This window comes from Podarcis bocagei, assembly GCF_964188305.1.
Source record: "Podarcis bocagei genome assembly, chromosome: 8".
Lineage (NCBI taxonomy): Eukaryota > Metazoa > Chordata > Lepidosauria > Squamata > Lacertidae > Podarcis > Podarcis bocagei.
Window position 1 is genome coordinate 88,260,341 of NC_138133.1, and position 27,240 is coordinate 88,287,580.

Below are 27,240 nucleotides of genomic sequence, written 5' to 3' on the forward strand. Positions count from 1 at the left end.
TGCTTCTGGCGAACCAGAGCAACGCACAGAAACTCCATTTACCTTCCCGGCGGAGCGGTACCTATTTATCTACTTGCACTTTGACGTGCTTTTGAACTGTTAGGTTGGCAGGAGCAGGGACCGAACAACGGGAGCTCACCCCATTGTGTGGATTCGAACCACCAACCTTCTGATTGGCAAGCCCTAGGCTCTGTGGCTTAGACCACAACACCACCTGCGTCCCCACCATGCAAGGTACCCACCTTTAATAAAAAGATATGGAGGAACCAGACACAACTACAGGGGGACAAAGGACAGGGAAGGAAATGTGACCCCTGACATTAAGAAGGATCTTGCATGGAGACGGGTAACATTTCTGAGAAGTTATGAGCTTCCTCCATGAGTCAAATATTGTCAAAAGGCAAAGGCGGCGGGGGAGGGGGGTAGTCTAAGAGAGGGGCCATCTTTTAGGTTCTTTATAGGCAGGCTATAAACCCCGATGCCATTTGGGAAGCATATGAATTTAATATCAAAGACTGTGTACTTAAAAGACGGAGACCTCTTCAACCTCGACGAGGGAGAAAGATGATCAGCTGAGTCAAGTGGGGCTTCTTTCCTCCCGCCTCCCTCTCCTGCCATTGGGATTTAAAAGTGCTTTATTCCTGGCTCAGCGGTTTCACAGGCATCTCACCTCTGTCACAGTTTGCTTAAGTATCCGGACTGTGATTTACAATGGCGAGTGCAAAATGCCACCTTTTCAAGTGGGATGGAAAAGAGCTAAGAAGCGGAGACCAATTTCAATCTCTCTCTCTCTCTCTCTCTCTCTCTCTCTTTCTCTCTCTCTGTGTGTGTCTGTCTTTCTGTCTCTATCTTTCTCTTCTTCATCCACACGGAAAATACATTCTATTTTCCATTCTCCCCCCCCCATTTGCTTGGAATGAACTGTGAGAGGAGGGGTGTATGTCTTGGGGTGAGTTGTGAGGGGAGAGGAAGCAGGTGAGGGGAGTGTTAAAATAATAATAATAATAATAATAATAATAATAATAATAATAATAATAATAATAATAATAATAATAATTTATACCCCGCCCATCTGGCTGGGTCTCCCCAGTCACCCTGGGCGGCTTCCAACAAAGTATTAAAATACAGTGGTCTGTTAAACATTAAAAGCTTCCCTAAACAGGGCTGCCTTCAGATGTCTTCTAAAAGTCTGGTAGTTGTTGTTCTCTTTGACATCTGGTGGGAGGGCGTTCCACAGGGCGGGTGCCACTACCGAGAAGGCCCTCTGCCTGGTTCCCTTTAACTTGGCTTCTCGCAATGAGGGTACCACCAGAAGGCCCTCAGCGCTGGACCTCAGTATCTGGGCAGAACAATGGGGGTGGAGACGTTCCTTCAGGTATACTGGGCTGAGGTCGTTTAGGGCTTTAAAGGTCAGCACCAACACTTTGAATTGTGCCCGGAAACGTACTGGGAGCCAATGTAGGTCTTTCTGGACTGGTGTTATGTGGTCTCGGCGGCCGCTCCCAGTCATCAGCCTCGCTGCTGCATTCTGGATTAGTTGTAGTTTCTGGGTCACCTTCAAAGGAAGCCCCACGTAGAGCGCATTGCAGTAGTCCAAGCGAGAGGGGGTTCAGTCAGGTGTGGTGGACGGGCAATTGTTTATGCAGCAGGTGGCATTAGGGAGTGCTGTGATTCTCTGGCAGTTGGACTTCACCTCTACAGGTGCACTCCATTCTCTCACAAGACAGGCGGGTGCCAACAACAACAGCAGGTTTCCATTTGCGAATTGCTACCATCCCCTTGACCCTTTCTGAATATTTTTCCAGGGTTCCAAAGGTTGTAGTCTACTAAACCCCTTCATTCTTTGCTTTCCCATCTACTGCTATCAGGTCAGGTGTCACCTGCCCTGTATCGGTGCACCCGACATTTATAACATCGATGCAGAATGGTACTCTTATGCTGCCTGGAAATGAATTCTGTCAGTGAGCTTTTGCCCCAGATTGCAGACATTCCATTACACCTCTGCAGAGAAGCCGGTGACTCAGAGGGCTAATTTCTACCAGATGAAGCCAGAGCTCCCGTTGGAAAGAACCACAGATATTTCAATGGCTGCCTTTTCGTTTTATCAAGTTTATCTGATTCTGAGGGGTTAATTGGCAAAAGCGCTATTTCCCTGCAAATACCAGAGTCCGGTGATTTAATTTGTCTCTCTGCAGCGGTAGCAAGTGCCCTCAAGGTTACTCAAAGCTGGCTCTGGTTTCACAAACATATAGATAAAACATTCCAGCAAACATGAATCAGCAACCGGCGCTGATTGCAGAAATCTCCCTTTGGCCAGCTCGCCTTAAAACAGGGGCTTTTAGTTTGTTTGCTGTTTTTACAGGATTGGGGATGGTAAAGGCCCTGGAGTCTTGTTGTGATTACTGCCATTGGCAATAACCCCAGGCTGTTTCTCTCTACGATGTAAACAAGAGTGTCTGCTGCAGGAACCGACAAAGGCACAGAGACATTTCGGGTATAAAATGGCCAGGGCTTATCAATGCAGTGGAAGGAGCACAGGAAGCACAGAGTGCCACAGACTGAAGAAAAGCCTGGTTAACCAAGCATAATACAGGACAGGAAGCATCCAGTCCTACCTGGAGAGGCTGGAATTTGAACCTGGGACTTTTTTCATGCAAAACAGATGCTCTACCACTAAGCTAAAGGTAAAGGTAAAGGGACCCCTGACCATTAGGTCCAGTCGTGGCCGACTCTGGGGTTGCGGCACTCATCTCACTTTATTGGACGAGGGAGCCGGCGTACAGCTTCCGGGTCATGTGGCCAGCATGACTAAGCCACTTCTGGCGAACCAGAGCAGCACACGGAAACACCGTTTACCTTCCCACTGGAGCGGTACCTATTTATCTACTTGCACTTTGACGTGCTTTTGAACTGCTAGGTTGGCAGGAGCAGGGACCGAGCAACGGGAGCTCACCCCGTCACGGGGATTCAAAATGCCAGTCTTCTGATTGGCAAGTCCTAGGTTCTGTGGTTTAACCCACAGCGCCACCCGCGTCCCTACCACTAAACTACAACCCCCATTTTATACCAAGCCAGGCCATTGGTTCACATAGCCTCACGTTGTTGACAATAAGTGGCAGCAGCTGGGCAAAGCTTCAGACAGGGGCTGCTTCCAGTCCTTCCTGGAGATGTTAGTTCTGTGCGCCACAATTTAAGGAGGATCTTGACAAGCTGGAAGTTATGCATAAGAGGGCGACCAAGTCTTATGGGGAACGGTTGAGGCAATTGGGTATGTCTGGTCTGCAGAAGAGCAGACTGAGAGGTGATATAAAAGCTGCCTTCAACTATCTGAAGGGTTGTCACATGGAAGAGAGAACAAGCTTGTTTTCTGCTACGCCAGAGGGTAGGACCTGAACCAATGGATTCAAGCAACAAGAAAGGAGATTCACACTACAGTGGTACCTCTGGTTGCGAATGGGGATCCGTTCCAGAGGCCCATTCCCAACATGAAAAGAGCGCATCCTGAAGTGCCGTATCTGCACTTGTGTACATGCATGAAGCGCGATTTAGCGCTTCTGCGCATGTGCGAGCAGCGAAATCTGGAAGTAACCCTTTCCGGTACTTCCGGGTCACAGCGGGATGCAATCTGAAAAAACGTAACATGAAGCAAACGTAACATGAGGTATGACTGTAAATATGACTTCTTGATGAGAGGAGGAATGACCGCTGGGAAGGCGCAGAGAGAAGAAACAACATGATACACCTGCATCAGCACAACTGGATGCCTTCATCTGCCCCAGCTGCAACAAGACATATCTCTCCTGTCCAAACCAAAGGCCAGGAGGAACAGCTCCATCTTGCAGGCCCTGCGGAAAGATGTCAAGTCATGCAGGGCCCTAGTCTCTTGTGACAGAGCTTTCCACCAAGTCGGGGCCAGTACTGAAAAGGCCCTGGCCCTAGTTGAGACCAGCCTAACCACCTTGCGGCTTGGGACCTCCAAAGTGTTGTCATTTGTGGACCTGAAGGTCCTCCACGGGGCATCCTGAGTCTTGCCAGGACATGTTGCAGTCAGAAAAGTGTGGAGGGAACCTCACGCCACCTCCAACCAATCACAACCTCTGGACCACAATAGCAGCGATGTGATATAGCATGGCATACTGTCACTCCCAAGACATTCCAGGAAGTCGTCAAGCTGCATTAGGAGCCTGTGACTGGCATAAGACACTTTTCTTTTTTCTTTTAAAAGCAAGAAAGAATGGAATACCCTTGGTCAAGTAGGGTAACCAACACATAACCCTCCTGAAAATTAAAGAGAAAAGAGAAAATGCCCTCTGTTCTCTTGAGATGGATTTGCTTTGCTAACCCTTATGCAATGAATGGATATATATATATATATATATATTTGCTTTCGTAGATTTTCACGGGTACAGGAATGCAGGTTTTGTTGTCTTCGGGTGTCTTCCCGTGTAAGAGTTGGGGTGTCTAGGCGACGTTTCGACGAGGTCTCACTCGTCATCTTCAGGCTGGTGCTTTCGGCTTCTTGTTACTGGAACAGAGCAGGATCTCAGTGTTTGAGTTCCTATAAATACTGTTGAGGGGGTGTGGTGTATAGCCTCCAACGTTCTGGGCAGAGAGGAATTTCCCAGGTTAGTGTGCCTTTTCTTCTTTTGTTCATTAATTACTTGAGGGATATCCTGAGAGATTTCTTGAGTGATATTCTGAGTACCATTTAGGAGGGTCATTAGGAGTGGATTAGTTGCTAAAGCTTTCGTGTCTTGACCTCTTGAGCTTGTGAAGAGTTTTTTTTCCTGAGAAGATGGCTGTACTGCACTTAGTTGTGCTCTGGCTTGGCTTCGTGTATAGGGGCGAGCTGTGGTTTTGTGCCCTGTGCCAGCCAGATCTGTGTAGGGATTGCAGGGGGGTGCAGCATCCGGAGGTGCCACTGTGGTTTGGCTACTGGATGGTGTCTGTAATTTATCTGTGGAGAGGGTCTGGGTTTGGGTCTGGTGAGGTTGATTGGAGATGGCGTTCTGTGTGCCTCTGGTTCTGGTGTCGGTTTTTGTGGGGAGGGCTAATTTCCAGATGTCTGGCAGGCGGGACGTGTCGTCACGCTTGTTCATGTTGTGAGGGTGTTTCTCTATCTCGATGGCTTCCATGATTATTCTCTTGTGGTGGTGTTCCATGTTAAAGAGCAATTTGGAATCTGCAAAATTAATTTCGTGTCCTGTTTCTTTCATGTGTTGGTAAAGAGAGGAAGTTTTTTCTTCTTTTTTGACGGCATTATTGTGTTCTGCGATACGTGCATTTATTCGTCTGTTTGTTTGTCCAATGTACGTGGCTGGGCAGACTTTGCAGGGTATTTCATAGACCCCTTGGTTTTCTAACTGGATTTTATCTTTGGGGTTTCTGAGGATATTGGCTATTTTTTGGTTGGTGCAAAAGGCTGTTTTGATATTGTGTTTATGGAGGATTTTGCTAATTTTATCTGTAGTGCCCTTGATATAAGGAAGGAGGGCCATGCCATTGTTTTCTTCTGTGTCTTGGTTTTTGGGGGGTGTTTCTTTTTGGATTAGTTTCGTAACCCTGTTTTGCTGGTATCCGTTGGCGATTAACACATTTGAGAGATTCTGTAACTCAGTTGTCAAGTGGTCTTTGTCAGCCAGGCGTTTGGTTCTGGAGATGAGAGTCTTGGCTACGGAGTTTATTTGTGCAGGGTGGTGGTGTGATTGTGCATGTAAGTAGCGGTTGGTGTGTGTTTTTTTCCGGTAGATAGTGTGTCCTAGGGAGCCATCAGGTTTTTTGTAGATTAGGACGTCAAGGAAGGGAAGTTGGTTGTTGGCTTCTATTTCCATAGTGAATTGTATTTTGGGGTGTAGGCTGTTGAGATGTGTGAGGAAGCTATCTAGTTTTTCTTTCCCGTGTGGCCAAATTACAAATTACGAAACTAATCCAAAAAGAAACACCCCCCAAAAACCAAGACACAGAAGAAAACAATGGCATGGCCCTCCTTCCTTATATCAAGGGCACTACAGATAAAATTAGCAAAATCCTCCATAAACACAATATCAAAACAGCCTTTTGCACCAACCAAAAAATAGCCAATATCCTCAGAAACCCCAAAGATAAAATCCAGTTAGAAAACCAAGGGGTCTATGAAATACCCTGCAAAGTCTGCCCAGCCACGTACATTGGACAAACAAACAGACGAATAAATGCACGTATCGCAGAACACAATAATGCCGTCAAAAAAGAAGAAAAAACTTCCTCTCTTTACCAACACATGAAAGAAACAGGACACGAAATTAATTTTGCAGATTCCAAATTGCTCTTTAACATGGAACACCACCACAAGAGAATAATCATGGAAGCCATCGAGATAGAGAAACACCCTCACAACATGAACAAGCGTGACGACACGTCCCGCCTGCCAGACATCTGGAAATTAGCCCTCCCCACAAAAACCGACACCAGAACCAGAGGCACACAGAACGCCATCTCCAATCAACCTCACCAGACCCAAACCCAGACCCTCTCCACAGATAAATTACAGACACCATCCAGTAGCCAAACCACAGTGGCACCTCCGGATGCTGCACCCCCCTGCAATCCCTACACAGATCTGGCTGGCACAGGGCACAAAACCACAGCTCGCCCCTATACACGAAGCCAAGCCAGAGCACAACTAAGTGCAGTACAGCCATCTTCTCAGGAAAAAAAACTCTTCACAAGCTCAAGAGGTCAAGACACGAAAGCTTTAGCAACTAATCCACTCCTAATGACCCTCCTAAATGGTACTCAGAATATCACTCAAGAAATCTCTCAGGATATCCCTCAAGTAATTAATGAACAAAAGAAGAAAAGGCACACTAACCTGGGAAATTCCTCTCTGCCCAGAACGTTGGAGGCTATACACCACACCCCCTCAACAGTATTTATAGGAACTCAAACACTGAGATCCTGCTCTGTTCCAGTAACAAGAAGCCGAAAGCACCAGCCTGAAGATGACGAGTGAGACCTCGTCGAAACGTCGCCTAGACACCCCAACTCTTACACGGGAAGACACCCGAAGACAACAAAACCTGCATATATATATATATATATATATATATATATATATATATATATATATGGTGGTGTGCGGGGTTTTGGGGCACAGCTTTAGTTGAGACTGGATGCTTGTTTAGGGAAAAAAAAAAACACCTTGGTTTTATCCAGCAATGCAGTTCTTAAGTCCTTAGCAGACAGCTCCATACGACTTGTAAAGAAAACAAACAGTGAGGCTCCAGCACATCATTTCTGTGTTGACCCCTGGGAAATGGATTGTCTTTTCTACTTCAGAGGACTATATCTATCCTGGCAGCATGGCATTCAGCTAGATTAAACCAGTTTTGAAAGGCGACATATAAGCATTCGGTATATAACCAGCACTAACAGCACCATCCCAAAATACATCTAGCCTGGTTCCAATGGGATTTACTCCCATTTAATGCTTCCCCAAGGCTTGTTCAAAACATGGTTGCCACCCCTTCCTATACACTGAGTTGTTGTTGTTGTATCTTTTTTCCCCAGATAGGGGCTGAAGGTGACTTAAAGATAACATAGAGAGGAGGTAAAGGTTAAGGGTAAAGGGACCCCTGACCATTAGGTCCAGTCGTGACTGACTCTGGGGTTGCGGCGCTCATCTCTCTATAGGCTGAGGGAGCCGGCGTTTGTCCACAGACAGCTTCCGGGTCATGTGGCCAGCATGACTAAGCCGCTTCTGGCGAACCAGAGCACTGCACGGAAACACCGTTTACCTTCCCGCCAGAGCGGTACCTATTTATCTACTTGCACTTTGACGTGCTTTCGAACTGCTAGGTTGGCAGGAGCAGGGACCGAGCAATGGGAGCTCACCCCATTGCGGGGATTCGAACCGCCAACTTTCTGATAAGCAAGTCCTAGGTTTAAACCACAGCGCCACCCGCGTCCCTAACATAGAGGGGAAGCAATCATTAAAAACAATTTAATACACCCCCTGCCCAAGAAAAACGGCACAATACCAGCCTCCTTATTAAAGTAGTCAGTTCCCCAAAACCTGTTGTAACAAGAAGGTCTTCTTCTGACAGCAGAAGGACAACAAGGAAGGACACAGTCTATCTTTTACAGAGAGGGAGTTTCAAAGTCTGGGAGCAACCATCATGAGGACCATTTCCAGAATCCACACTAAGCATGCCTGTGGGGATGGCGGGAGCAAGAGAAGGACTTCCCCCTGAAGATCACAGAGCTTTGGCAGGTTTGTGTAGGGGAATACGGTCTTTCAGATAGCTTTTGGGGCTTTATAGATCAATAAAATCACAGCGTTTAAGGCCAACCCCTGCTCTGTTGTGTTCTACCTGCCAGCGAAGCATTCTGACTATCATAGCTGGCTGAAAACAACACTGAGCATCATTTCAGCACCTACAACATCGTGCAAAGTGACCCCACATGGAAGTTTATCGCTGTTTCTTTGAAAGCCAACACACCAAATTGCCATTTCACAGACATGGTGCCCATGATCCTATGTTCCTTCCACAGGCGGGAAATCTTTCCCCTTGGTGCTGCAACCCACAATGTCCCTTCACTGAGGCGGCCTGCAATTTAGCCTCCCTCGATAAAGTCATGATATCATTGGTTTGAAATTCGGAGAGCAGTAAGTCCTCACTGCAGGGGACATCTGCCTTGGGTCAGAAATGAACATTAAGCACTCTCTGTTTATAGGGTTCGGAAGAAGCTTGCCACTCTGGGTTTTGATCTGCAGGGTTTTGAATCTTCCTAGAAATGAAAATAGGAAGATAGAAAACGGGGGCAGGGGGAAATCATGAGGGCAGGGGCAAATCATATCCTTCTGAGGTACTCCCTGATATCTGAGTCCACCACAGCTGGGCACAGAGACACCAGTCTGGCAAATCATGAGTTTGGGATACTTTGTAGGCTAAAAAGTTTTCTTAAGTTTCCAGAGAAATGCCAAGGTCAAAGCACACACACACACACACACACACACACACACACACACTTCAATGGATACTAGAACACTGTAATAAACATATCATCACAAGCTTATGAGACCCTGATTAGCGCCTCATTCTTAATTAGCAAGTGAAAGCCAAGTGATGCACCTTGCAAATGTCCTCTTTATAAGTGCAAGAAGAACGTGAAAATTTGTGGCTCCAGACACTGTTCAGGTTAGGCAGTTATGCAGCTTGAAAGGCAGTTACTTTAATAGTCAGAGTGCGGTTTATTTATGAACGTGTTTTCTGCATTATTTATGCAAGTTGTGCCTGGTCAGATGTGCAATAATAATAACAACCTTTTTTACCATCATCATCAATGAGCAGCGGCAAGAATAAAGAGGGTGAGCAGGATTTGTAACTGGCAACCCGCTTACAGGAGGAATGACTTCAGTACTCGCTTGCGAGACTGACTTACCACCTGGGAAATTAAGGGAAAGGGGACCGGTGGAGGAATTATGCAGACCAAAAAGCCTTCGCTGCATTTAACTGCTGCCATGTTATTAGCATTGCTGTTATTGAAGGCCCCCTTCTGCCTGGAGATCTGTTTGTGCATTAAAAGACACAAGAGACTATCTGCCAATCCGGGGAGAAGTGGTGGCGGGTCTCAAGAGAGAATTGTGTAGCATAGAGCAACACTCGCAGGCCTAAGAACAACCGCCCTGGCACTCGCCCAAAACCAGAAAGCAGAGGCTTTTACTTGCAAGGAAAGAAGTAAGATTTTATTACAGCAGTCCAGCAAACTCAGTGACTAGGAAAGAGCAGGGTCTAGCCCAGGTGCTCTTACAAGGAAAAGGGGTTTGTACAATAAATCTGTTCTAAGCGCAAAAGATCAAGCATCCAAGATTAGTTAAAAAGAGTTCTAAAACTGCCAGGGAGATGTGATGTCATTTCAAAGAGTTTCCCTGGCAAGCTTTTAAGCAGAGGTGGAAGACGTTCTGCTGTATAGTCTTCTATTTTCTGTTTATCAGCTCCATCTGGTACGCAGGCTGAGACCCTACCTGCCCACAGACTGTCTCGCCAGGGTGGTGCATGCTCTAGTTATCTCCCGCTTGGACTACTGCAATGCTCTCTATGTGGGGCTACCTTTGAAGGTGACCTGGAAACTACAACTAATCCAGAATGCAGCAGCTAGACTGGTGACTGGGAGCAGCCGCCGAGACCACATAACACCAGTCCAGAAAGACCTACATTGGCTCCCAGTACGTTTCCAGGCAACACTTTCCAAAGTGTTGGTGCTGACCTTTAAAGCTCTAAACGGCCTCGGCTCAGTATACCTGAAGGAGCATCTCCACCCCCATCATTCAGCCTGGACACTGAGGTCCAGTGCTGAGGGCCTTCTGGTGGTTCCCTCACTGTGAGAAGCCAAGTTACAGGGAACCAGGCAGAGGGCCTTCTCGGTAGTGGCACCCACCCTGTGGAACGCCCTCCCACCAGATGTCAAAGAGAAAATCAACTACCAGACTTTTAGAAGACATCTGAAGGCAGCTCTGTTTAGGGAAGCTTTTAATGTTTAACAGACCACTGTATTTAAATACTTTGTTGGAAGCCACCCAGGGGGGCTGGGGAAACCCAGCCAGATGGGCGGGGTATAAATAAATTATTATTATTATTAATTATTATTATTATTATTAGTCCTCATCCACACCATCTCCCATAACACTAGAACTCATGGGCACCCAATGAAGCTGAATGTTGGAAGATTCAAGACAGATAAAAGAACGTAGAACACAGTTAAACTATGGAACTCACTGCCACAGGAGGCAGAGATGGCCACCAAGTTGGATTGTTTCAAAAGAGGATTGGACAAATTCATGGAGGAGGAGAGGGCTATTGATGGCTACTAGCCATAAGGGCTAAGCTCTGTCTCCACAGCTGGAGGCAGCAGTGCTTCTGAATACCAGTCGCAGGAAACCACAGGAGGGGAGAGCTGCTCTTGTGTGCTCAGGTCCTGCTTCCTGGTTTCCCACAGGCATCTGGTGGGCCACTGTGAGAAAAGGATGCTGAACTAGGTGGCCTATTCTCCTGACCCAGCAGGCACTTGTTGTAAAGCTAGCAGAACCAGTGGGATGGGAAGGATGGGAAATGTAGTCCAAAAACAGACCCAAGTTTGGGGAATCCCGATCTAGTTTAACTCACTGTCATGTAGGAATATGCAGCTGTCTCATACAGGGATCGAACCTGCAACCTTGGCGTCATCACTACCATGCTCTAACCAACTCAGCTATCCAGGCTCAGTTATGTTCTTATGTGTCTCCCATTTCTATCTGAATATGAGGGCTCAGAAGGAACAGCAACAGCCAGACTTCATCTGAATCAAACATGCATGCAGCTTCCCACCCTCACTTTAGGTAAAGGGACCCCTGACTGTTAGGTCCAGTCATGGCTGACTCTGGGGTTGCGGCGCTCATCTCGCTTTATTGGCCGAGGGATCCGGCGTACAGCTTCCGGGTCATGTGGCCAGCATGACTAAGCTGCTTCTGGCGAACCAGAAATGCCATTTACCTTCCCGCTGGAGCGGTACCTATTTATCTACTTGCATTTTGACGCGCTTTCGAACTGCTAGGTTGGCAGGAGCAGGGACTGAGCAATGGGAGCTCACCCGGTTGCGGGGATTTGAACTGTTGACCTTCTGATTGGCAAGTCCTAGGATCTGTGCTTTAACCCACAGCGCCACCTGTATCCCAACCTGCACTTTAGCCCTTCCCAAATTCCTTCGGTCATGATTTCTCCCCAGCAGTACAAGTGGACCAATTTGGGCAGCAGCAATCCTCATCCTGCTGATTTAGGAAGGGAGAAATGTCCTTACTCCAGTTCTGAAGGGGTATAAAAGTCCCCTCTCCACTATAACCTTGACTCTGCTGAACCTTGCAGAAGCATGCTAAATTCAAGTATCTGCTTAAGCCAATCCTTATTCATGAAAACACTTAGGCAAGCATTCAAGAGCTTTGCTGAACCAGAACAGAGGTTGCCAGCTGAGATGCACAGCCCATGTTAATGGAGGGAGAAAAGCCCTTCTCCTTGACTTCCAAACAGGGTTTAGATTAGATCATACGAATCCAATTTTACAGATCTCGGGGGAAGAGGGCTGTTATATCGGGCGATTATTAGAAACCAGTCAAAACGACCTCAAATAGATTTCCCTGCACAATCATGTCGCAGTTAGGTCTTAAACTTCTCGCTTGCTCCGTGCCAGATGTTGTTCATATGGAAACTCCAACCACAACTGTTTATTATTCCAAGAAAGAATATATATTTGTGTGCGAGAGAGGAGCAGAAGGAATCATTTCTTTTCCCCTACATGATTTCTTTCTCTCTCTCTTTTTCCCTCGCCGCCCCTCGTCTCTTGCCCTCCATTTGCAAAGTTCCATTATTCCACCTCAAAGTCTCTAACGCTCTGAAGAAATGGGACAGTTCTTTGTTGTGCTACATTAAAGGGGAAATATATATACTAGGGCAAAGGAAAAAGTTTTCAGAGTTTCTCTTTCTGCAGCACTTTCACCGGACCACTCACCCTGCACCGCAGGCCGTTGGGAGATGAGAAACTCACCCTCGGTTCAAGAGCACTGCACTTCACAGATCAGAGGCACTGAGGCTAAGCTACCCACTGGTCAGAAAGGATGTGAAAACTGCTGGACCAACAACTAAAAAACGATGTATTTATAGGGAACAAGAAATTAATGGAATGCTGAGACACTCCACCACTACGCTGAACGGCATGTACGTAATGGACTATCCTCAGAGATTTTCATTTCTTTCAGTTGGGACAAGCAGTAAAAATGTGCAAGGATCATACTTCATCTATTTCCTAAAAAAATAAAATAAAAATCCCCACTTTTTCATTTTACAATGTTCATAGAACAAAAAATTAAATCTAAACAAAAATCAACATTTTCTCCTGTCCTCTCCTGTCTGTGGCTCCTTATTTTATGTCACAATCTTATGCATAACCAATTCCAACCTATTTATAAATTCAATCTTTTTACTCTCTATAAGTTTTTTGTTTTTTTTTTACTGCTCGAGTTTATGTCGATCCTGCTAACATTTTTAATTGTTTACAATTTGTCTTCATATATTCAACAAATTGTCTGTTAAAAAAGTCTCTCATCTTGATCTCTTATTCTTCTGGTAAATTTTGCCAGCTCTGTGTATTCCGTCAATTTTAATTGCCAATCTTCTTTCACTGGGACTTTCCATCTTTGGACATATACCATTCGGGCAGCCTTGCCCAATCTTCCATTTCCAACACAGTTGTTTAATGAATTAATATCCCACTCTTCCTCCCAAAGGAGCTCAGGGCATCAAATGCATAACTGATAAGAGATGGTCTTTTGGGTATTCTGGTCCGAAGCTGTTTGGGGCTCTGTGCTCCAAAAACAGAACCTTCAACTCAGCCCCGTAGCTAACTGGTGGTGACTATGATATTTTCATTAGTGGGGTAACACAATGGGGGGCACTTGAGCATTCAAATTTTGTGCCAGGGGCAGCTTTCAGACCTGCCTCAGAAGTGCTACTCCTTGCTCAGGTGTGAGTGTTATTGCTTCTATAGGCAAAATAGCATCACCTGGGCACAAGAGGCAGGTAGCCACAGTCTTGGGGGCACTCCACAGACTGCAACAGTATGAAAAAAGGAAGGAAAGTGGGGACTCCTTTATGAGGACTGAAGTTGCTCAGGAGCTACAAGAAGGTTGGTAAGGTTGGTAAGGTATATATAAGATTGGTAAAGTAAAGGTAAAGGTGTCAGGAAAAAGCAGCAATGCAAGAGCGAGCTGCTAGTTGCTGGAATGCAAAACAGGATGTTGATGTTTGGGACTGTACTACTGGAACAAAGGGACAGTCTATTCACTGTACTGAGCACCGGATGTTAGCTCAGAGTGTCATCTGACCTGTACTGGAAGTAGGGGGGTGGAGTTTTCTCTCTCTACTGTAGGAGACTGGAGAGTGCAGACGTGTTTCTCTGTACTGCTGGAATGACAGAAATAAAGACATGTAAATAGATTTCTGTCTATCTCTTTTCCCCTCCCTGAGGGAAGCAGGGAGGAGGGAGGAGAGGTGTGTCCCTCTCACGCTGATAGGGATCGCCGATAGAGACCTTGCCTGTATCCTGCCGGGAGGCGCAGACGGGGAGGTCAACAGGATCTCAAGCCTAGTGCCTGGACAATGGCTAGTTACCTCTGACCAAGGCTAAAGATCCGACAAAAGGGAACCCTGACCGTTGGGTCCAGTCGTGGCCGAATCTGGGGTTGCGGCGCTCATCTCATTTTACTGGCCGAGGGAGCCAGCGTACAGCTTCTGGGTCATGTGGCCAGCATGACTAAGCCATTTCTGGCGAACCAGAGCAGCGCACGGAAACGCCGTTCACCTTCCTGCTGGAGCGGTACCTATTTATCTACTTGCACTTTGACGTGCTTTCGAACTGCTAGGTTGGCAGGAGCAGGGACCGAGCAACGGGAGCTCACCCCGTCCCGGGGATTCGAACAGCGGACCTTCTGATCGGCAAGTCCTAGGCTCTGTGGTTTAACCCACAGCGCCACCCGTGTCCCATAAGGTTAGTAGATAAGTTCAAAAAAGAATGGGAATGCTTCCAAAATTATCTGAATAAATACGATTCCAGTAATAATACTTGGTTGTGCTTAGATTAATTTCACAGAAAAGGTGTGGAGGGGGAATCTTCCTATTGTTTGGATAAACAACAAAACACGGATTATTAAATTGTAATAGTTGAGTCGAAACCACAAAGAGATAGACAAAAGTCAACAAAACAAAACAACAACAACAACAACAACAACAACAACAACAACAATAATAATAATTTATTATTTATAACCCGCCTATCTGGCTGGGCCTCCCCAGCCACTCTTTGCGGCTTCCATAAAAACCAAAAATACAGTAAAATATCACACGTTAAAAACTTCCCTGAACAGGGCTGCCTTAAGATGTCTTCTGAATGTCAGGTAGTTGTTTATCGCTTTGACATCTGCTGGAAGGGCGTTCCACAGGACGGGCGCCACTACCGAGAAGGCCCTCTGCCTGGTTCCCTGTAGCTTTGCTTCTCGCAATGAGGGAACTGCCAGAAGGCCCTCGGCGCTGGACCTCAGCGTCCGGGCAGAATGATGGGGGAGGACACGCTCCTTCAGGTATACTGGACCGAGGCCGTTTAGGGCTTTAAAGGTCAGCACCAACACTTTGAATTGTGCTCGGAAACGTACTGGGAGCCAATGTAGGTCTTTCAAGACCGGCGTTATATGGTGTTGGCAGCCACCCCAATCACCAGTCTAGCTGCCGCATTCTGGATTAGTTGTAGTTTTCGAGTCACCTTCAAAGGTAGCCCCACGTAGAGTGCATTGCAGTAGTCCAAGCGGGACTCTAACCAGTATGAAGGGCATTGTGTATAGAATTTTCAAATATTTTCAAATATTGGTTTGAACTTCCTAAATAATATTTGTAGAAGAAAAGTAATTTTGTTTTTCTGTTGTTGTTTTCTAGTTTTTTGTCGTTTTTTGTTTATCTTCTTCTCCCCCCTTTTTATTGTTGTTTTGTTTATACTTTTACCATATATTTTGTAACAACTATTTTTATCTTAGAATATGTAGCTGAGGATCAAATTATTCTTTTTATTCTTTCTTTGTAAATTTTGAAAAGGTAATAAAGTTTTTGTTTCAATAATAAAAAAAGAGAAGGTCATATAAAATGGAAAACCAGGTGAGAGGGCTAATGGACAAGGCCTTGGCTGATTCAATGTAACAGTGGACAGGGACTCTCAGCGCTGCAACATTTTGTTGCAGGGATCCTGGGATGATGGGAGTTGTAGTCCAAAATCACCTGGTGGTCCTACCTCTGCTCTACCTCTTTTCTCTGCTGGCAGTATAATTTTATCATTTATTCCAGTTACAGATAGGTAGCCGTGTTGGTCTGCCATAGTCAAAAAAAAAAAAAAAATCCTTCCAGTAGCACCTTAAAGACCAACTAAGTTAGTTCTTGGTATGAGCTTTCGTGTGCATGCACACTGATCTGTACATCATGTGCATGCACACGTGTCTGTGTATGCACACGTGTATTGTGTGCATGCACACGTATCTGAAGAAGTGTGCACGCACACGAAAGCTCATACCAAGAACTAACTTAGTTGGTCTTTAAGGTGCTACTGGAAGGATTTTTATTTTATTTTATCATTTATATAATCCTTTGTCTTCTGTCCTTTTCTTTCTAGATTCTCCTCTCCATTGAGCATCTTCTATTTGCTCTCTTCTTTTTTGCCTTTTCTTCTTCTCCTTCTTCCACAAGGCAGTCGATGAATAAATTGCAGGACGAGCTCCAACATTTTACAGTGTTTGGATTCCAGGGCATAAACATTTAGACGGCACATATTTTATGGGGCTGCTTGCAACAGCACAGTGCGGCTGGCTCTGATTGTCTGTCAGCCAATTGTGACATAACATTAGCCATGTGTTGATGTTATTTCACCCCCCTCTGCTCCTAACGGTAATTGCCTCAAAGCACATCAGCATATCTACAGCACATTGGGAGAAGCCTTGCCAGAGCTGCCAGTCATTTGGAAACGCGTGTGCGCTAAGTACATGAATTATTTGCCTCCTCAGCAAATACTCAACTAAATTCAGGTGATGTTTTCTTGCAAAACACCAAAATCTCTATACAGTGGACGCTCGGGTTGCAAATGTCATCCGTGAGGGATGCACGTTCGCAACCCGCAGCGGCGCATCTGTGCATGCATGGGTTGCGATTTAGCACCGCTGCGCATGTGCAAAGCACGATTTAGCACTTCTGTGCATGCGCGACCCCCGAAACCCAGAAGTAACCCATTCTGGTACTTCCAGGTTTCGGCGGGTCTGTAACCCGAAGGTATGACTGTACATGTATTTCCCCCCCTTTATTTTCCCCCCAAATTTTTTTCATTGATTTTCCACATTTATCTCAAAATGACACAACAAAACACACAACAAAGAAAAACACACCACAATATAACAAAATCAAACACAGAGAAAAATTATTTCTTCAAATACCTAATTCTCTTAACATTTATAACTGACTTCTTCAAATCCTCTCTAACTGAATTTCATTATATCACCTCCCCCCCCTTTAAGATATTGAAAGATATGTGGTGATAAGTGTCCTGATCAAGCAAAGCAATGCCTACTGTCTTGGACAGAGCACACCTAGGGTGCTGTGTCCAGTTATGTGCACCATGGTCTAAGAAAGATGTTGACAAGCTGGAACGTGCGCAGAGAAGAATGACCAAGGTGACTGAGCAACGGGAGCTCACTCTGTCGCAGGGATTCGAACCACCGACCTTCTGATTGGCAAGTCCTAGGTTCTGTGGTTTAACCCACAGTGCCACCCGTGTCCCTCCAACATTTCCAACCCTCCAACATTTCTCCGATGAAAATGGCAATGTCCTAAGGAAAAGCGGGACATTCCATGATCAAATCAGAAACCGGGGCAGCTTCTGTAAATCTGGGACTGTCCCTGGAAAATAGGGACACTCGGAGGGTCTGTAATTATCTTAGGTAAATTTATGTATGCTTATTTGGGCTTGAATCCTATCAAACTCAGTGGGATGTCCACGCGGGCAAGGAGTCAGCAGCCAACTCCAGGTATGTACCTTTACACTCCATGAAGTTCTAAGCACTGGAGATAAGCACCACCATAAAATTAGCTTCATTAGAGATCCATTGCCCCATATAATTCCCATCAGCTGAATTAAGGCTGCTGTTTACAACATTAAATCACGCCTAGTTCTCATCTCCGCTTCCACCCGTGTCTCTTCCCTGCTGAAAACTGGCTGGCAACAGGCGGTTTGTTTGAACGTTTATGGTCTTCTAACGGTGTTGATAACATCACATTTCCTGCTGCACTAATAATATTCCCAAATCCACCCTGAAACAATTAGCCTAATCCAATTAGAGAGGCGCAAGACTATGTTTCTTAATCCAATCTTGTGATTTATTGTGCACTCCTAGCGCAGAGTTCATTTGCAGTTTAAGCCCTGCATGGAGAGGGAGAGAGAGAGATATATACAAACATCTTATTTTTCCTGAGTTGCTTGCATTCAACACTGGGGTTAAAGGAAAGAGTAAGGAAAAGACAGGGTGAACTTCAGAAGAAGAGACAGAAAGCCTCTCAACGTCCGTGTTTTGGAAATCCTATTTTGGAAATAGGATGTTTGTTGTTCATATTATTTTTTTTAAAAAAATAATAAATATTATTAGGGGGAGAAATCATTTCAAGGCCATAGGTGTTTTACAACTCCTGTTTAGGAAATATGATGTTTGTTGTTCTTAATAAATAATTAATAATAATAATAATAATAATAATAATAATAATAATAATAATAATAATAATAAACTGTTGGGGTGGAATCCTCTCAAGCCCATTTATTGTTAAGAAAACATGGGAGGGAGGGCAGCAGAAATGAGTGCCCTGCTTGAAGTCTCCTTGGGAGGCTTCTCTTACAGTTTAAGACACTGGAAATATCAGGGTTCCCAACACTTAATGCTAAGACCAGAAGATGGCTTGGTGTGACTCTAGAAGAGGGTCAGAATTTGAGCAGACTTTCCTGTCTGTCTTCCTATTGCAGCCTTTTTCAACCTGTGGGTCCCCAGATGTTGAACTACAATTCCCACCACTCCTAGCTAGCAAGGCCAGAGCTCAGGGAAGATGGGAGTTGTAGTCCAACAACATCTGGGGACCCACAGGCTGAGAACCGCTGTCCTATTGGTTAGTGGAGGTGTGGGCAGTGGCTGTAGCTCAGTGCATGCTGCCAACAGACAACATCTAAGGAACCACTGAAACATACGATTGTTGAGTTGGAAGGGACCACAAGGGTCATCTAGTCCTGCAATGCAGGAATCTCAACGAAAGCTTCTAAGACAGATGAGCACCCAACTGCTGCTTAAAAGCCTCCAATGAAGAAGAGAGAATGACCTTTCAAACAGCTGTTACTGTCAGAAAGTCCTTCCTGATGTTTAGTCGGAATCTCCTTTCTTATGACTTGAAGCAATTGGTTGGAGTCCTACCCAGGAGAAAACAAGCTTCCTCCATCTTCCATGGGACAGGCCTTGAGATATTTGAAGATGGCTATCATATCTCCTCAGTCTCCTCTAGTCTAGCCCCCTGCAATGCAGGAATCTCAACTAAATAATCCATTATGTGTGATCATTCAACTGCTGCTTAAAAACCTACAATGAAGGATAGTTAAGTTCATGGGCGATCGAAGTCCCGGCAGGAGACGTCAGGACCGGGGGTAAGATGGTGGGGTGGGAGCAGGAATGGGGGTCCAGAAGCCAGGGAGCCAGAGGTCTGAGAGTCAGGAAGCAAGGAGTCAAGAAGTCAAGGGTCCGAGGATCAAAAAGCAGGGAGTCAAGAAGCCGAGGTTCAAGGATCAGGAAGCAAGAAGCCAAACACAGCAAGGCAGGAAGCGTGTTGCTGCGGCAAAGAGCCAAAGGGGAATGCTGACCTTATATCCCTTCCCAGCTCTTGCCACCAGGTGCTGTGAGTTACCCATCGGCCTCACCTGTGAGGCCACGCCTTGCCTCTTCAGAACAAACTTAGGAAGGCCCCAGTCCTGCAAAGTCCTATTGGTCACAGGACCTGGCTCCTGCACGCACACCTGACAGATAGTCCACCACTTCCTGAAAGAGTCAAGGAATCTCCAATAAAAGAAATAACGGGTGTGGAAAACATACAGAGCTGCCTCTTGCGAAGCCTCACCATTTGTTGATGGAGCCCAGCATTAAGAACATCAATAGACCCTTGTTGGATCAAGTGAAAGGGAAAACATCTAGACCAGTGGCCAACTGGGAGAATGTAGAAAGAAGAAGGACCTGAACACAACAGCCCTATCACCACTACTTAGAGCAACAACACCCCAAACTAAGAGGCAGAGAGGTCTTTCCCAGGTGATTCTACCTGAGATACCTGTCCCTGAAGATGTCAAGGGCTGAGAAAGAGGAGACCCTGAACACAAAACAAATGATCTGTCCCTGAACTGTGGGCAACCTTTCTGGAAACATCTCCCTCCTGGGGAAGTGGTGCCATTCCAAATACTGGCAACGCTGACGAAGATGCCGTGAGAGTACAAGGAAGCTCCTGATTACCGTATTTTTCGCTCTATAAGACGCACCAGACCACAAGACGCACCTAGTTTTTGGAGGAGGAAAACAAGAAAAAAAATATTCTGGCTTCTGGGATAGCTGTGCAGCCTGCATTCGCTCCATAAGACGCACACACATTTCCCCATACTTTTTAGGGGGGGGGGTGAGTCTTATAGAGCAAAAAATACGGTATTTATGTTTGTATACAAGTGTTGCTTTTGCGTTTGAGCTGCGGGTGCCGATGGTGGCGTTGGGGATTTACAAGGAAACTCAGAAGCATGTTGAGGAGATCATAGTGACGTATGTACAGTTCTATACAGCAGAGCTCATAAGATCGTGCCAAATGACCCATCTGGCCCACATCCTGTTCTCACAGAGGCTAACCAAGATGCCTGTGAGCAGCCTGCTGTGATGGCCTGGAACTCAGACTTGGAACCAGAGGAGACTCAGTCTGCACCAGATCTTTTGCCTCAGGCATCATCTGAACCAAGTCTGGGGCCTGATCATGAAGAGTCCCAGTCTGCACAGGTTCCCCTGCAACAAGCACCAGCTGGGCCGAGTCAAGGGCTGAGCCTGCCCTGGCTCCAGATACGGGGATGACCTCGTTGCCTTCAGCTGGGCCATCACTTACAGCTGCTCCACTACCGGTTGGGTCAGGGGAGGCTGAGGCGGCCTCTGGGTCTAGTAACCCACCGACGTCTCCCGAGCTGCAGAGACTAAGGTCTGAGAGAAGGAGAGACCTGAGTACTCGCAGGAGGAGTGCTCACCTTTGGGCGAAACAGGGAGGTGAGTCGCCAGGGGATCAGGCCCAGCCGCTACCCCAACAAAGATAAAAGGCTGTCGGACCCCACCCCAGGTTGCAGGAGCAACATTGCTGTATGCTAGATCCTGTACCTGTCCTTGCCTGGTTTCCTGCTTCATGTCCTGCCTTGGTCCTGTCGGACTGACTCCCAGCAGAACCTTTGGATTCTGGACAGGTCCTGGACCATGTTTCACAGGTTACCCCTGGGCCCAGCACACCTGCAAGCAGGACTTCAGAAGAAGATCCCACTCCTCTCCTGCAGTTTCCAGGAGTGCTGAGGCCTCCAACTGTAGAGGCAGAACATAGCCATCCCTGCTAGTAGCCATAGATAGCTCTCTCCAAGTTGGTGACCATCTTTGCCACCTCTGGGAATGAGTTCGATAGTTCAGCTAGGGCCTCATTAAAAAGAACTTTCCTTTCTCTGTCCTAATCTTCCCACATCCATCTACATTGGGTGCCCATGAATCATAGAATCATAGAATCATAGAGTTGGAAGAGACCACAAGGGCCATCGAGTCCAACCCCCTGCCAAGCAGGAAACACCATCAGAGCACTCCTGACATATGGTTGTCAAGCCTCTGCTTAAAGACCTCCAAAGTAGGAGACTCCACCACACTCCTTGGCAGCAAATTCCACTGTCGAACAGCTCTTACTGTCAGGAAGTTCTTCCTAATGTTTAGGTGGAATCTTCTTTCTTGTAGTTTGGATCCATTGCTCCGTGTACGCTTGTCTGGAGCAGCAGAAAACAACCTTTCTCCCTCCTCTATGTGACATCCTTTTATATATTTGAACATGGCTATCATATCACCCCTTAACCTCCTCTTCTCTAGGCTAAACATGCCCAGCTCCCTTAGCCGTTCCTCATAAGGCATCGTTTCCAGGCCTTTGACCATTTTGGTTCCCCTCGTCTGGACACGTTCCAGTTTGTCAGTGTCCTTCTTGAATTGTGGTGCCCAGAACTGGACACAGTACTCCAGGTGAGGTCTGACCAGAGCAGAATACAGTGGCACTATTACTTCCCTTGATCTAGATCCTATACTCCTATTGATGCAGCCCAGAATTGCATTGGCCTTTTTAGCTACCGCGTCACACTGTTGGCTCATGTCAAGTTTGTGGTCAACCAAGACTCCTAGATCCTTTTCACATGTACTGCTCTCAAGCCAGGTGTCACCCATCTTGTATTTGTGCCTCTCATTTTAAGTTCTAGCGTTACAAGAGAGCTTTATAAATTTCTGCATTGCCACCTCTCGCTCACCTTTCCTCTAAACTAAAAAGTCCAAAATGTCCCCAAAGCTCAAGGCAGTTAACCACAAAGCAAAGGCAGCTAGGCAACATTTTTTTAATGTATATATAAAAGCTGAGAGTAAAAAGAGTAGTAAAACCACTTACATCAACACAGCTTCCAGTCAGTTAAAGAAAAGATTTTATATATATATATAAATCCAGAATGCTTATTGCTAAAGAATCCCTGGTGGCAAACAACAGGCTTCATGTGTGTGTGTGTTGTGATTTTCAGTACAAAAGAGGCATTTTAGGGAACAGGCCCCAAGAAACTGAAATTTCATAAAACACAACACAGCAACAACACCAGCAAGGCCAGTGTCTGGCTGGTTCTGTGTTACAGATTCCTGTTTAAATTAAAATCACTGTGCAGACCAAGTATATAAACTCATAATCTTTGTGCCTAATGGCTGCTGATTAAGCACTAACATTTTTTTTTAAAATGGTATTGCTTTTCTGTTGGCAAGATCCCCACACCAATAGGCACTTTCACAGTCCAAATTAGCTTCCAAGCAGAACTGTATCGGACTATTTCCCAGCCAAGCGTATTTCCCAAACCCCTAACGGTTGAGGATTTCTCAGTGTAGCAGGATTCCCACAAAGGACTGCACACACACTTAATATTCCTCCACATTTCCCAAAATCCCATCAGGGCTGGAGCAATGAACTCTCAGAGGCTTCCAGTTTCCCCGCAATGACAGTGACTGACCTCGATCTGCTGGATGGCTTCTTCTCGCTGGCGGATGACCTCCAGGTCCTCCTCTGTGATTTCGGAGAGCAGGGCATGCTCCTGGTTCTGTTCCGTCCACAGGCTGTCTCCGCCGTTGAAGATCTTTTCGTCATCCGCCAGGTTAGAGAACGGGGTTTTGGGACTTTGCTGAAGTGGAGAAAACATAGCAGAATTTAGAACCAGTGGATTGAGATTCCTGCAGTGCAGTGGGTTGGATTGGATTGAGCCCTTCCAACTCTGCAATTCTATGATTCTATGACTCCCAAAGGAGGACCATGTCAGAGAAAAAACATTACTCCACAATAAGAGGGTTGACACAGCTGTAGCAAAACAACAACAACAACCAGTTGGACATAGGCAGTTGCCTTATACTGAGTCCCCATGCTGCTCAATATTGTCTACACTGACTGGCAGCCCCTATATTCTCACAGCGCCTTCATGCCCCTCATACCCTCTCTGTCCCTCTGTGTCCCTCTGCCCTGATTTACTCAAACCTCTGCTGTTTAAAAGTTGCCTTCTCTGTTGTTCCCTTCCCCTGCTCTGACTTCATGCAAGTCCAGGACTGCGATCAGGCACTACAAATCCTCCAATAGGGGCCACGTGATGACAGCATTCCATTTCTATTTATATAGGAAGATCTATCTAGCTATGGGCTATATCCAATGGTGGCCATTACTGCCTCCTGTGGGAGCTAGTTCCATAGTTGAACTAGGCACTGCATGAAAAAGTACTTTCTGCCACTTTCTTACACTATCTCAGCCTTACTAAAGATGCCAAAGTTGTTCTCCAGATTCGGGCATTGCTATGAGCTTGTGTGGGACAGGGATGGCAAAAGATGGCCTCTCGAAGGAGGAGAAAGATTTAAGAATCCCCAAATCCTTCTCTGTCCTGGAATAAAATCCTGACAAACTCCCCCATACTCATCCATTTGGGATATGGCTGTGGAGAGGCAGAATTTTGTTCCCATCATTCTCTCCGCCACCACCCCCTCCCCAGATATCAACACAGAAATACATTTTTTTTTTCCTGTAAGGAAAGGGGATCTATGTGATTCAAATGGATGTTGGCGATTAGAGAACAGTGACTTGCTTAAGATATTTTAATAAGTCCATGCTTTAGGCGAGATGTGAACTAGGGATTTCATAACTAGCTCACAACCACTGCATCAGTAACTACAGCAGACCCTCGATTATTAAATATGTTGTGTACGGAGATCTATACATTTGGGGGGGAAATATATCAAAGCGTTAGTAGAAAATGAACCTCACCAGTACTTGGAAGAGAACCAACAAATTAACAGAGTTTACAAATCCAAATGCTGGAAAATTGAATCACTCCTTAAAGGGGCAGACTGTGTAATTAAAACGTGGCAATTTGATACATTTCTGCCCTTCAACATATATTAGCTCAAAGCACTGAGATATGTATGTGAAGCTATGCATTTATAAACCTTCGGTTCCGCTGATATTGTAAACATTAATTATATATGTAGTAATAATTATGTAGGTTTCAATACTGATATTTCCCCCAGCATAATAGTCATCTGGGTGCCACAGTTCACAGGGGATCGGATTTTCTATTAATGGAACCAATGCATATTTAAAATTAGTTATTACATTAGCAGGCTATTGCTCCTCTACTCCATATGAGGTTTAAATTAACAAACATCCACCCACAGGCTTGATTCCCAAGGAAAGCAGGAGTTGCGGGGGGAGAACGAACACAGAAAAGGAGAAAACAAATTCAAGGTGGATATATTTTAAAATGGGATTTAATGTAGTTGCTGTTTGAAGGACATAAATACATGAGCAGAGCCTCCTGCAGAAGGCCTATGGCTCATCGTGTCCTGCATCCCATCCTCACAGGATTAACCGGATACCTAATGAGGAACCTGCAAGCAGGACCAGAACATAGAAGCACCCTCCCCTCTTCAGACTGCCAGCAACTGGTACCCAGAAACATCATTGTCGTAAGAACCTAAGAAGAGCTTGTGGGATCAAGCCCTCATCTCCTACAGCATCCTGAAGCTGAGGCTCCAATACGACTAAACAACAACTGCCAGAATAGCAGCTACGTTTTGCTTGCCTAGCTGCGATGGAGCCGAACAGTCTGCTTGGTTTCATTAGACTGGATAATCCCTGTCCAGCTCTCCTTTCCTGAAACCAACACACGCTGCTGTTGCCGGGAGAGTCTTCTGCTGCAAGGCACTGAACAGAAGCCCAAAGCAATTACAGGCGAAGAAGGTCCAAGGCAGCAGCAGAACATTTGGCCTGGGACTCTGAACACTTTTCCAGATGAGATCTGGAGTGTGATTACTGTTTTTGCATTATCTTTCAGGCAGAAGGAGAGGTGATGGGAAGCTTAGGTTCTTAAAATCCAAGAATAAGAGCCCGTTACTTCTGACTCCACCTTTCCATTCCTGGTGTGGCCTATTTGATGGGTTTGGTGAATGTGTCTTATTTCATAGAACTGAAGAATTGTAGAGGTGGAATGGACCCCCCAAAGGGCCATCTAGTCCAGCCCCCTGCAATGCAGGAATCACGACTAAATAATCCCTGACAGGTGGCCATTCTGTTAGGATATTTCCGTTCCACCTTAAAAGGGAGCAGGATGTTTGTGTCACAGCCTGCGTATTTCCTGTTCACAGGATGTTTATGTTGCTATTGCTTTTGTTTTCTCTCTCTGTCTAAGACACTGTCGCAGGCAGTCATGTCTTTCTTTGTTCTGATCAACGCTGAATAAAGCTTGTAAATAATGCTCCCCTGAATGCGACTTTTGGCTGTGCATTATCTGCTGATAAGAGTGTGCATGAGCTCTGGAATGTGGCAAGTTATTTTCTAGAAACTCATGTCGCTAATCGATGATACTGCGTGCCTACGGGAGATCGATGGATCGTCCGGCAAACGGCTTGGGGCCATGATGGACTTTATCTCCCTGGCAGTATCCCAACACATTCAACCTCCGTTGAATAACCTCCAATGAAGGAGAGTCCATCTTCTGCGGCACTCTGTTCCAGCGTAGAACAGCTGTTGCTGTCAGAAAGTTATTTCTTAAATAATTCCGGTCAGAATTTGTAATACAGAATTTGTATATGTTCGTTTCACAAGCATATGCATTTTAATGCACGCTTTACTTTTATAGGTGCATTTCTGTACCTGCTACTTGGCTGCAGCACTGCAGCACAAAACTCAGGGAAGTGCAGATTTTGGTTTGCATAGCATTTCGGAAAGCACAAATTTGACAGGTTCTTCTTTAAGTGTGAATGGCTTTGGGCTTTCCGCCCATTCCTAGTTCACATGAATAAGGAGTAAGGAGCTTAATATCTTGAATAGGCTGCCTTCCCTCCCTCTTACACTTGAATAAATTTGTGGGTGAGGGCTGAAGTTGTAGAGAGGAAAAGGATCTTGGAGACACGGACAGCATTAAGAATACCTTAGTTAAAGGTAAAGGGTAAAGGGACCCCTGACCATTAGGTCCAGTCATGACCGACTCTGGAGTTGTGGTGCTCATCTCACTTTATTGGCCGAGGGAGCCGGTGTACAGCTTCCAGGCCATGTTGCCAGCATGACTAAGCCGTTTCTGGAGAACCAGAGCAGCACACGGAAACGCCGTTTACCTTCCCACCGGAGTGGTACCTATTTATCTACTTGCACTTGGACATGCTTTCAAACTGCTAGGTTGGCAGGAGAATACCTTAGTTGCAACCACACATCTGCTTCCACCATAGTTTGATAAAACAAGGTTCCAAGGATGTCTATCAGGCTGCCTGATGAATCATGTTTGGGGAAAAGATGGATCAGCAGCCGTTGTGTTCAAATCCTGTTTTCCAGTGTTCCAAAGCCCAGCTGCTGTGAGAACAGGATGCTGGACTAGATGGGTCATTGGCCTGATCCAGCAGATTCTTCTTACATTCTTATGAATAGTTAAATCCAGGTAACTCGCAGGTTAAGACAGCATCTTAAAAAGCAGAGATATCACCTTGCCGACAAAGGTCCATATAGTTCAAGCTATGGTTTTCCCAGTAGTGATGTATGGAAGTGAGAGCTGGACCATAAAGAAGGCTGATCGCCAAAGAATTGATGCTTTTGAATTCTGGTGCTGGAGGAGACTCGAGAGTCCCATGGACTGCAAGAAGGTCAAACCTATCCATTCTGAAGGAAATCAGCCCTGAGTGCTCACTGGAAGGACAGATCTTGAAGCTGAGGCTCCAATACTTTGGCCACCCCATGAGAGGAGAAGACTCCCTGGAAAAGACCCTGATGTTGGGAAAGATGGAGAGCACAAGGAGAAGGGGACGACAGAGGATGAGAT

General features: G+C 45.9%; 1 protein-coding gene across 1 annotated transcript in view; it reads right to left on the minus strand.

Annotated features, from left to right (window-relative positions):
- TSNARE1 (t-SNARE domain containing 1) overlaps positions 1–27,240 on the minus strand; it is a 352,037-nt gene that overhangs the window by 133,418 nt on the left and 191,379 nt on the right. The window contains exon 8 of the mRNA XM_081205110.1: positions 22,909–23,076. Coding sequence (XP_081061236.1) covers positions 22,909–23,076 — 168 coding nt within the window. The remainder of the gene's footprint in view (positions 1–22,908; positions 23,077–27,240) is intronic.